Consider the following 12,778-nt stretch of genomic DNA (forward strand, 5'->3'; position numbering starts at 1 on the left):
ACAGCCTTTTGCAAATATAAATGAAAAACAGTCTGGTTTTGGTCACCTTCCTGGATGTGGAGTGAATGTCACATTTCCTTACCTGTGATATGACAGGATACATGACAACCACTCTTGTTTGACCAATCTCTTTCTGTGTTCCTGATACATACCTACCGGTAAGGGAAGTGGTTGATGAGGGTGTGTGTCTGTGTGGCGAGCTGACTGAGTAAACTATGTCAGCATAAACATTACCGGGACAGAATCGAATACAGAAGGGAATATTTTTATGGTTATTTTTACTCACATGAACCACGATCTTCTCTGGAAATATTTGATAAATGTTGTCGGGAAAATTATATGCGCCTTAAAATCCCCTAGAGTGAAAGGTGCACACACTTATCTGAACAGAAACAATAGTCTGAGAATACCTCGCTATTTATACACTTTAATATCATCTTGCCCTAACATGTCAGTATTTAAAAGCAACATGATGGTTAGGTGTTTGTCATTATTTAGACATTCACATAAGACATTTAGCTCTCCGTATAAATACATTCAGATTTATTTTCTTTTGGCATTGATCCTATCCCAACAACAGACACACAAAACAATGAAAAGTAGGGTTGGTATACATAAATAGGCACCAAGAATAAAAGGGGTCAAGCTAACTTCACCCTTATCACATCAATTCCAATATTATTCAGTTTAACACTCGTCTTCCAATGACCAAGCATCAGTGAAAATTGCATTTGAAATGACAGCCAAGGAAAATATTACATTCAGCAAGCATGCAGGATAAGTAGATATGTGTGAGGGAAGGCACAAACATTTCTCTTTCTCACTAATGGAAAATCTTAACCTTTGTTACTCTTTACTTTAGCTGCAAGTATGACATTTTTTTTTTATCTAGTAGTTATAAATCTCACACAGACAAATCGTCCAGTCTGTGACATGACAGTAAGGGCACATTGTAGTCTTTAAAGTTCAATGTTATAAAAAGTGCTTTTTTAGATCATACAAAAACAAAAACCGAGGTAATAGACACGTGGAGAAGGAGAGCAGTAGACCTTTGTGTGTTTAGCAGCAGTCATCCCAGCAGCGGTGGTTGTACTGTACATACGACACTGCTTGGTTTTTACAGATACAGACAGAAGTGTTCTAGTGTTCTTGCGGGTTAAGGTGGCCACCTGAGCGGCGTGCTCAGCCCAATGAGGTCTGGTTCTCCAGGCCCTCTGAGCGGCGTGCTCAGCCCAACGAGGTCTGGTTCTCCAGGCCCTCTGAGCGGCGTGCTCAGCCCAATGAGTTCTGCTTCTTCAGGCCGTCCGAGCGAGTGGCCCTCCCCTCTGGGGTCTTCCGGTAGCAGCCCCTGATGGGGGGGGAAGCGGCGACACACATTGCTCTAGAGTCAGAGGTTTTCAACCGGTGTTTGGCGGATAAACGTCATCACTGATGTGTTACAGGTCAAACTACTACATCGTTTTTTGCACACCAGGCCAACTTGCGTCAAAAAAGCTTCCTAGAAAACCCATTGGCTGAACCAAGTGGTTCGGTTTTACTGACACTGAGGTTATCATGACGCAATCAGAGCTAAAACCGTGTTTGGAAATAATGCCGTAACCAGAGAAACCTGTGCAATACTTTCCAGGAAAACCACAGGCCTTCATAAATCTTAAATTACCTCTGGGTCATGACTTGATCACAAAGAATGACGTGGATCCTGCGGCAAGACCAGTTTAAAAAACCAACCGCCTTCAATTATGCTGGCTTGATCACAGATGCTGTAAAAACCAATTACGGGGAGTCGGGAATTAAAGCTAGATGTTGAAGGAAACTCTATACTAACCCCTGGTGTTTGAGCTTGCCTACGGCCGGGGCTTTCTGGCCTTGCTTTGTTTCCGGGACGCTGAATGAGGGGAGGGCGACGTGACCCGTTGTTTACATGACGAAAATGTGGATGAAGCTGACGATGATGAAGGGAGCGGGCGGTTGGATGAAGGCAGTGCAGCTGGTCCTACACAGTACCTGTTGTTCGAGGAGCCCTTCGCCTTCTGTGATGTTTTCCTGCCCTGAGCGGGAGATCCAACCACCCTTAGGGAGCAGAAAGCACCATTTAAGTACGACACATAATGGACGGCATGTATATTATTAAATAGAATAAATAAATGCATTTCGTCAAATAAGATATGTATACACATACGAAAGTAAAGCTCTCGCAGAGTTCCTCTTACAACACATTCATTTCCTTTCCATTGTTCATGAATGTCCCCTCAGGGATGAATTCAGTACCAATGTAATGTTAGATAACACAAACACACAGGCTATGCAATCTCTAAAGTCCCCACTGCTCACCTCCTCTTCCTGTCCAGGGACCTCTGTGTAGCAGCCGACAACGCCACTCTGTCTTTGGGGCTCTTGGCTTTCTCCTGGAAAAGTGTCGTTCAGTGAGGAGAGCACAGTGGGTTTGCACAATATCATGCAGAGGCTTTGGGAGAATACTGGACAGAGGAAGGTGAAACGTGACTGCACTACCGGTACATCAGTGGACAAGGTAAGTGGGTGACAGGGGAGATAAGTGGATTACATAGACTTAAGGGGACTACGGGGAAACTATTGGACTACAGGGACTTAAGTGGACTACAGGGACATTAGTTGACTACAGGGACATTAGTGAACTACAGGGCCACTGCTGGACTACTTTGATGTCATTGGACGACGAGAGGGTCAGTAGAGCACAGAGAGGTAACTGCACTGCACGGGGGGTGAGACCGGGTGTTCCAAAGTGTTACCAGCTCTCTCTGCTTCCTCTCAGCTCGCAGCTCCCTGTCCTGCTGCAGCAGAGCCAGCCGGTCCTGCAGGGGCATCTCGAAGAAGATGTCGTGGAGGTCGTACAAGGCGGCGCGCAGCTGCAGGACAACACAGGACACACAACATGAATCGACATGACCCAGGGGTGTCCTCGACTCGGATTTAGCATAGTCCAAACTGATTTTGTCAGGCCAGACCCCATCGTTGATTGATCTTCAAATCACATCATTTTGTTTTTATATCTGCGCCTCAATGATGCCTAGTTGACGGCGACGTTAACGCGGTTCAAACTTTAAAAAAGTGCTTCTGCTATATGAGCGACTCAACAAAGAAAATATGACAACCACGTGCAAATTTTAAATAGATGTGACTGTACCATTCACTCGGCTCCATTTAATTTAGTAGAACAGTGAAAATTCCAGGCCAACGTGGGTTTATCTGTGCGTGTGTATGTGTGTGTGTGTGTGTGTGTGTGTGGGTGGGTGGGTGGGTGGGTGTGTGCGTGTGCGTGTGCGTGTGTGTGTGTGCTACATGCCTGGGCTCTGACTCGGTCTTGCAAGGAGATGTCCTGGGGGGACACGGAGCCTCTCTTAGCGGGACCCTCGCTCTGGAACGAACGGATGAACTCCTGTGTGTCCTGAGGAAGCACACACACGCACAACACACACACACACACACACACACACACACACACACACACACAGACACACGCAGACAGACACACACACACACACACACACACACAAGATTCAAGGACACAACCTCCCCAGCATGTGTCACAGTGATACACGTTACACTAAATCAAGTTCAATGTCATTTTCTAAATCCGATTTTTGATTTTGGTAGACAAGAGCTGCAGAATGACGCAACCCCGCCATTGAATCTTAAAAATGTGCATTTGAGTGTGTGTTTTTATATGTGTGTGTGTGTGTGTGTGTGTGTGTGTGTGTGTGTGTTCTCACCCCCACGGTCTGTCGTAGGTGTTTGACCTTCTCTGTCTCCATCAGCCTGCGGGTCAGGAAGCCGCGGGCGACCGCCCCGAGGCGACACACACACTGTTGCTGCTCTGGCGTCAGAACCTGGAGAGGGCAGAGCGCAGAGGTTGGCTCTCACACAGAATCAACCACATAAAAATCACCAAAATCCACCAGGAATACCGTTGTGGGTGGGGTCGGTGTGCTGCGAATCAAATATCAAACACAATTTAAAAAGAAACTTTTACCAAAAGTGAATTTAGAACAACATTGCCAGGTCACTTTCTCTGTTCACTTCTCTCTGGATGGCTTGTATATCAGAATGCATCATGGGAGTTTTGTTTGTGATACTCCATATTGACTAGCCTGGCTCCGCCCGCCTGAGTACTTCCGCTCAATTTGAATTTCCCTTCAGTACAAGGTCTGGGTCTGCAGAATGTTAGTGGGTATTCTCCGTCTAAATTTTCTGCGTCCAATCAGCGAACAGAGGGAGTGGCTGAGATCGATGACGTTAAAGTCAGCTCTCGTTGACATCTTCACGCTCGGTGATTGGTTTGTTTACAGCCCGCGCGCAACATGATTCCCGGCCAAACGTTAGCGATTGGTTATGGCAGATCCAGAGTGGCTATGGGCAGATCTAATAGTTTTAAACTTCAACAGACACCCGCGTTCAAGTGAGTTAACGTTTGTCAATTGAGTAGGTCCAGACTCTCTGTGCAAATTAAATTAAGTACGAGAGTCTAGTAGGACCAGGCTTTGACTTAACCCAAGGAAAGTCCTTATTTAACATTAATATACTAGAAAACGTCTTGCTGGGAGAAACGTTGTGGCCGTTTCAAGCACAACAACGTATCCCCATATAATCACAAATGATTTCACACTTAATTAGCAAGTTATAACAAAACACGAATACCAACACAACAAATAACACTGCGACGCTCCTATGCTTCCAAAATGGAGGCGTTCAGCGTGAGGTGATGTCTTGATGCACAAGCCCTTTCTCCCCCGCCACTGTGTGCACGCTCCGTGCTAACATCCACACTGGCTCTCCCCGCAGGCCCCACCTGACTGAGTCTGGATCGGGGCTTGGCGTCCCCCCACGCGGAGCCCCAGAGGTAGGCCGGGGGAAGGCTGGAGGGAGAGGACCGGTTGGGGAGCGACGGCGAGGGAAGACCTAGAGGATAGGAAGCGAGACATGCCGTCGGTGAGTGTGGCCCCCGCCCACGCTTTTAGCAGCGGCATCGTTTTTTCCCCTTCAGTGCTGAGAGCCTTCTTTAGAGAGAGTTAAATCACGGCTGCTTATGATGCACTCTGTATCACTCACCGCTTCCCTGTCCCATCAATCTCCTCTCCTTCTCCTCCAGCTCCTGCGCATAAACACACACGCACGCACGCACGCACACACACACACACACACACACACACACACACACACACACACACACACACATACGCACACGCGCGCACACGACACACGCACACAAAAAAACACAAACAAACACACACATACCGACGCACACGCACACACAGAGACACACACACAGACACACAAATGAACAAACAACTGTCACTCGAGCGACATGCTTATGGAAAATGGATTTACAATTTACAACTAATTATTAATCATCCTGTTGAATAAATCCCAAAAAAAAATGTAACAACATTTTGGTGTAATAGCACAGGCTGACCTGCTGGAGGCGCTCCTGCTCTTTCTCCTGCTCGGCCAGCAGCAGAGACATGTGCAGCACATGCTCCTCCTCCAAGCGCTTCTGCATGTCCTCCAGGGCGTGCACCCGCCACTGGGTCTCCTCTGGTGACCCCCCTGCCACACACACACACGCACACACACACATAGAGACACATACACACACACGCGCACACACACACACACACACACATAAAACACAAACACACACACATACACATACGCACGCACACACACGCATACACACACAAACACACACACATGCATTCACATACACACACGCACACATGCGTGCACACACACACACACACACACACACACACACATATATGCATAGCGACACATAAACACACACACACACACACTCACACACACACACACACACACACACACACACATTTACATTAAGGGCATTTAGCAGACGCTTTTATCCAAAGCGACCTCGAATAGGTGCATTTGTCAGAATAAATTGTCAGAACCAACAATATATTGCTGTCAGTACACATACTCCCACACACACATTAATACATTTTCCAAACTAACGACTGATACTAACCATTATGTCGTCAACGTATATATATATAACAATGTCGTGCACGCCTCCAATGAAAGCATGCAAAAATAATCTGTTTTTACGTCTGGTACATGGAGCGTCAAGTTCGTTCAGCTCAAATCACGCATGCATCAGCTGAGCGCTCATCCACTGAAGTTTGGCACGGCACCGGGACGTCGGCACACATGATCCACCTTTCGTGCCGTCATGCAATGCTACAGCCTGAACACCAGCGCGACGTCAACTGATTACATCATTAGATCTAAAGATAAGTCTGATGCACATCATTAATAATATATCGATTTGCAATGGTATGGAATATATCGTCATAAACATACACATTCAGAATGTCGGCTCTGGCCTTAACTGTTTTACCATCGGGGGCGTTGATATGCACCGTTTTGGTGGCCCTGGCCTCTGGCCCCTGAGGGCCCCCAGACTCCAGGCCCCGGCCCTGGGGGCCGCCGTCAGGGGACACGTTGGGCCTGTGCAGCCCCGGCGCCGGGCACTCCACGTCGTACGACTTGTTCAGAGGGGCGGCCGCGCCCGCCCTGCGGCTGGGCGGCTGCCGCGTCACCCCGGCCATGAAGCGGGGCGCCCTCTCCTGGCTGCGGTCCACGCCGGGCGGCGGGGGGTACAGCTGGCCGTCCAGGGTGTGGCTGCGGCGACGGAACCCCTCTTGGGGGGGTCCCGGCGGGCCGCGGGCGGAGACTCGGCCCGCGGCGCACGACGTCTCCCATCCGGGGCTGTCGTCGCACCGGCTGACCCTGCGCCCGGCGGCGCCGGCCGGACCCCAGTGGTCGGAGACCCTCGGCCCCCCGGCCGGGCACGCCTCGCCCGACCCCCCGGGGCTCCTGGGGATGAGGTCGCCCTGGCCCGTGGGGAAGGAGAGGTGGAGGTTGCCGGCGGAGACGGGGCGGGGCTTGCGTCGGTGGACGGGGTGGACGAGGATGAGCTCGGGGCTGGGGAGCCGCTGGGAGGCGTGGGGGTCCGGGGGGCTCGGCGAGGGACAGGCCGGGCGGCGGTCGCCCCCCCCCGAGCACTGCGCCCCGACCGGGCCCCTGGGGGAGCCGACCGGGCTGTGACGGAGGCTGAAGCCGAACTCCACCCCCGAGTCCCTCGCCGGGGTGCGGGCGTGGCTCTCCTGGTCGGCGAGGGACTCGGGGGGAGGAGGGGTGCGGAGGACCACCACCGACTCCCGACGGCTCTGCTCCTTCTCCACGTACTCCCTGGAGCGCTTCAGGAGGCTGTCCAGGCTGATGTCCTCCTCCTCCTCCTCCTCCTCCTCCTCCTCCTCTTCCTCCTTCTCCTGCGGTGGGGTTTGGGCCACGTCTATCTGGGTGGCGCCGTGGTGGGGTTCTGAACGTGGAGGAACGGGGGGGACCGGTCCCTCGACGGCGCAACCAGAGTCCCGGAGGAGCCCCGGGGAGTCGGTGACCAGGGTGTAGCCGTTGACGGTCTCGTGTTTAGGGGAGGGGCCGCTGGGGTGAGGTGACTGTTCCTCCCGCGTGACACTGGGTTCTTTGTTGGGGACGACCTGATAGGGAACGGAGACGCGTTTGTCGACAACTTTAGCTGAAGTGACCGCTGGTCGTTTAGCAGTAATTCTCTATTTCTATTTGCTCGCCTGAATTCCTGGATTTGCAGACAAACCTTTAACAGGCTAAGTGGATTTCCCTTGAAACAAAAGATCAATAGATCACTATGAAGTGAGCATTTTTTCAATATCTCTTATCATTTCTGTTTTGACACCCGCCGAAATGCGCCTACAAAGCACTTTCAAGTCTCAAAAAGGTGTAGTCAAAAATAACCCTGCTAAGTGGAGCAATGCTTGGCCATGTCCTAGGAATGGTTCTACAATCCATATTTAACACAGAACACGTCAGAAAATGTCATTAACACTCCCGTCCCACTGTTGAATACATTTTTTTGGCACACTTGGGGATTTTGACTAACACTTTCACGCCAACAGATCCCACTCTCCAGCAACATGATTGGTCGACAATAAATATGAAGTGAAAGAAATTGAAGCACCTCCTTCGCCAAAATTAATCCGATTTAAGATGAATCTAAAGTCAGATTTGTGAGACTTAAGCTTTTGCTAATAAGCGAGTTGGCTGAGGTCTAAATAATATAGTTGGGATTCATTTTACTTTCTGAGGCTGGAAGTTACATATCTGTCAGAGAATGTCCCCACATTATTACACAATTGGTGTGTGCGTGTGTGTGCATGTGTATGTGTGTGTGCGTGCATGCGTGCGTGTGTGTGTGTGTGTGTGTGTGTGTGCTTGTGTACTAGTCCTGACCTGCTGGACTGCCAGGTCCAAGATGTTCTGAACCCGGTTCAGAACGCAGTTCTTCCGCTGGTTCAGTCTGTCTGCGTGCGCCTGTACCGCCCTCTCTCGATGGTCGCGCATGACTCTCCGCTGCTCTGCGGTCAGCTGTCGGCAAACACAACACATGTACGCAACTCATACAGTAAAACAAGACGGAGACCATATCGAAATATTGAACTTCAAAGATTTAGAGCATTGTTCAATGTACTATTTTAAAAGAACACAATAACTAACTTCATTCACTATTCATATATATGTAGCTATACAGTGATAGCAATCAATAGATATAGCAAGCAGTCCCAGCAGCAGATTCTCTTTCACTGGGCTGTCCTTGTAAGTGGTTCGCTCAGGGACAGATGGTTGTTCCTGGACATAGAATACCTTTGACCCCCTTCTATCCTTCAGGCGCACTTACAGACGCGTATCCTCACCTACATGGGTGCATTTCCCTCATTCCATTCTAATTGTTACCACACACGTCAAGGTGAGCCAACAATGCAATCTCTCTGTAACCATGCAATGCAAGAGGTACAGAATGACCGCTCAGAGAAAACCGGCATTGTTTTAGAGAAAGCCAGGCAACCATATTGCCCTTCATAACAGCAGCAAAGTGTTCAGTTACGAGGGTCAAATGTTTATTCTTAGCAAGGATGAAAACCCTTAAGGGAACATTTTAGACTATGGATTTGCCTTTGTCACATTAATAGACTAAACCACATATTTTAATTTGGGAGCTCCACTTTTTTAACCTAACCCTAACCCTGCAGTGGCCTAGAAAACAAATGTCAATTCCAAAGAAAGAGTTTATTTTTAGGATGTATGAACAAGAAACTGGAAAACAACTTATTCTTAACTTAGTTGACCCTTAAATCGCTTTAAGCCCTTACCAGAGGTGGAAGCACAGGCCTCCCGTAAAATAGTACGGCGGAAAGGTCTTTCAGTGAACATTGTGTCTTCAAGTCCGTCTCCTCTGACTTCTCCTTCGCCCGTAGCAAGGCCATGGTTCGAAGGGCAAACTCCTCATAGCTCTCCATGTCTGCACACCCACACCTCCACACTGACAGGGGACCATGAAGCCTTCAACTGCCAGGATCTGAAGGGTAAAAGGTTGGAAGAGATTGATAAAAAAAAACACAACATGGGGAAATGTTCTGCTGTGGTGTGTGTCCCTTAACCCCTTCTGGAAGGGAGTGGGTTTCTGTTTCTGGGATCATGAAACTAGGCAACTGAAAAAGCAAGGTGAACTCAACAAAAGATTGCATGTTTACCCTTACTGACGTAATCAGTGCCTAATACTCCTGTTGTCTTAGCGAAAGGCAGAATATTGACTTGATGGGGAACTGACGACCATCAAGAAACCAGCGTCTCACTCTAATCAATATTAACAGTGTAGGCTTCTATTACAACGTGCTTGTCAGCACATACCTTCAGAGTGCAATCCTCCACCTTAAAAGCCATGGGCATGGCAGCAGATTGGGGTGATCGACCATGACAATGAAGCATAATACACCTCATCAGGAAGGATGCCATGCGAGGTTACTCATCGATCGCCAGATATACCCCCACCCCAGTATCGCTACCACAAGCAGCGTTGCAATTACAAAATCAGTACGTCATTTCGTAGTGGTTTACCAAAGCACGACCACCCCGCATCCCAATATGAGTTCACTGGGTCAGTGGCTGCAATTGTGTTATTACTATCATTTATTACGCTTGGATCGGCGATGCCACTACCACTGTTCTCACGGTAAGATCGGTACAAACCGATCCGTGTGTACCGATCTGACGTTGTGAATTCGTATTTTATTGGTATCTTTTAAATCGGAAATAGACCGTATAAATAGACGGTACTGTTGCCTAACGTTACCGCCACAGCGGTGCCAGGCAGCTGGCGATAACGTGGGAAACCATGACCGGGTTGGTTGTGTCTCCTTTTCTGAATGCCTTACCTCGGGTTTAGCAGACCACACACACAAAGGAGGAAAAGATGAGGCGATGTGTGTTGTTCAGATAGCGGATAATGTCCTGGCGATCGTTTGCCACAGTGTGTCACGTTAATGTCCAGAGATTTAAATCAGTGTCTTCCCTCCCACCCACCCTTCCGGATCGCAACAGCGTCTCCTAGCGACAGCAGACCGGTCAGGGATCAGTGAGTGTTTTTTTATTGGGATAGGAAAGGGAATAGGCATCCTATATAAAACAAAACACAGCATAACCCAAGTATTGCTCGTCAGCTAGTTACAAACAATAATTCATACAAAAATGAATGCATACTTAAAAAAAACACAGCCAGGAAGCTAGCAATCTCCAAAACCTTTTCAGGGAAAACCCATCAGTGTTGGCATTAGCCTTTTCCTCTTCTTTTTTTAAATGGCAAGGAGGGGGTGACATGATAGCCTGTCTGTGAGGTCAAAGATCAACTTGCATTTGGTGCTGGTGGGGTTTAGAACCAGGCACCCCAGCATGTTGACGTGTTTGGAGGGTATTTTGATGGCCTAAGTTAGAGTGCAGAGGTTTCCATTTTCTGAAAGGACGGCTAGGATAGGATTGTAGTCGTGTCTGTGCAGATCACATCGCAAATGTCAAATATATGATTATTAATAATCAAAAGTAAGAAAAAGCCCTTACCACAGATATATACTGAGAATTTACACAAATAAGAACCACGGTCAACTGTTTTTCATGGTTCCTAACACTACTTTATTTTCAGATTCCTTGTCGCATACATTAAACACTTTGCAGCAAACATTCAGAAATTGTTACCATCGTATACATTCAGAACAAACAAGTCCAGGCAGGAGACAGTGAGGAGAGAAAATGATGCCTTAATGTCTTTCACAGCTCCTCCTTTGAAGGTGAATGAGTATGCAGAGGCTGACTAACGCGCAGGTTCCCCTTGTGGCTCTGAATCAAAGCCTCCAGGTCGCTGTCCTTAAACATGACTTTGGAGTTCTGTCAGAAAAAAATAACACATAACATTTACATAGACAGCTGCATATTACTTCCAACTGACAAGCATAGAACGTAAGCCGTTGAGATAAATTCTTGACATGTATGTTGCAAGCATAATATAACCACAAAGCCTACCTCAAAAGAGTGACGTTTCACCCCCAAACATGAAGCGGACTGCTCATAACACAACGTGATCTCTAGGCCTTTGGGCTCCTTGTTTGACAAGGCCTCACTGAATTGTCCACGGTGGTTTTCTACGTTTGGGGGGGGGGGGGGGGGGGGGTGGGTTTCCAAAGAGGATTTAGTCTTAACAAACACAACATATAGTTTTATAGAGATCCCTAGCTGTGGCATTGCGTAGATCTGCTCTGTGTTACCTAGTAGTCGCTTGCAGGAGGACATCAGGGTGTCTTTGGAGCCAGCCTTGTGGTTGTGGAACGCAGGTCTGTCACACACCTCTCCATCGAGTAGATTCTTCAGTACGGTCTGCCTGGTAGCGGCTGGAGAATCCTTGAGGATCTTTTCCATTTCTATGGCATAGATACATAGGAAAAAAAAAAGTAAAACAAGATGGACGATATAAAGTGTAAGACGGTAATGTGCCTTGTATTATTGCTCATACACGTTTGGCACGATCACATTTTAGAAAGAATGCATCCTACCTTGGGCTGTTAGAAGACAACTCTCACAATGGGTGGCTGCAATTAGACAGAAGTCGGTTTGAGGCACAGACAATAGCAACAAAGACCAAACATCGCAATGCAATGAATAGATTTGTAATACTTTAAGAGAAACATAAGAAGCGTGTATACTCACAGCGGTCGGCCGCTTGATGCTGAGTGACCATCAGGTGAAATGTACACACGACTAAGATCAAGACCTTCATGGTTGACAGGGAGTCCATTAACAGTGGGGACGTGGAGCTACACCTAGACACAACACAGTGCATTCACAGCAGTGGTCACATGATGTGGAGGACAATAGGATCACATCACCAACATTCCCCAAATGATGCTTCTTGTTTTTCAGGTTTCATCCCATGTCTGCACAATTTACACACAAGTGCATGTTCAGATCAGAGCTCGTATGGCTCGGATCCAGACCCTAACCTACATCCTAATGGCGAATGCCAATTAAAGGTTGTCATAATATTCATATTTTAATTGACATGTCTATCCACAAATGGAATGAAGTAACTATGAATGAAGTATTATTGTACATAATACTTAAAGGTCTTCAAAAAATCCATGAGGTCAAAAGTATAAATTGTTTATATTGAAGGATTGTTTTGGGGAAAATATTAAAGATTATCATGGGGTACATCACGGTACCATAGTAGTGCTTAAGTCCGGCCACAAGGGGGCGCAGTTTGACCAAAATAAAGAGAGACACTGACAGTATCCTCGTTTGTCCTTCTGTCCATAAAAGGACTGACACGTGACGGTGGTGTCAGTGGAAAATATGAGTCCCA

General features: G+C 47.8%; 2 protein-coding genes across 2 annotated transcripts; both read right to left on the reverse strand.

Annotated features, from left to right (window-relative positions):
* Positions 1-1,762: 1,762 nt before the first annotated feature.
* ccp110 (centriolar coiled-coil protein 110) lies at positions 1,763-10,266 on the reverse strand (the record flags this gene model as incomplete). The annotated part of the gene is made up of 13 exons (XM_079746186.1): positions 1,763-2,070; positions 2,332-2,405; positions 2,769-2,885; positions 3,323-3,424; positions 3,750-3,866; positions 4,826-4,935; positions 5,086-5,128; positions 5,450-5,641; positions 6,381-7,307; positions 7,404-7,556; positions 8,326-8,460; positions 9,243-9,405; positions 10,223-10,266. The coding sequence occupies 13 exons, from the start codon at positions 10,264-10,266 to the stop codon at positions 1,845-1,847; spliced, it is 2,403 nt and encodes an 800-aa protein (XP_079602312.1). The 3' UTR covers positions 1,763-1,844.
* Positions 10,267-10,576: 310 nt separating this feature from the next.
* LOC307083039 (uncharacterized protein) lies at positions 10,577-12,248 on the reverse strand. The gene is made up of 5 exons (XM_079746832.1): positions 12,124-12,248; positions 11,970-12,005; positions 11,685-11,837; positions 11,443-11,561; positions 10,577-11,307 (listed from the first exon to the last, which is right to left on the reverse strand). Exons 1-5 carry the CDS (start codon positions 12,209-12,211, stop codon positions 11,191-11,193), a joined length of 513 nt encoding a protein of 170 aa, XP_079602958.1. The 5' UTR covers positions 12,212-12,248; the 3' UTR covers positions 10,577-11,190.
* Between the last annotated feature and the right edge of the window lie 530 nt (positions 12,249-12,778).

Source organism: Pollachius pollachius (genome assembly GCF_949987615.1).
Source record: "Pollachius pollachius genome assembly, chromosome: 11".
NCBI classification, from domain to species: domain Eukaryota; kingdom Metazoa; phylum Chordata; class Actinopteri; order Gadiformes; family Gadidae; genus Pollachius; species Pollachius pollachius.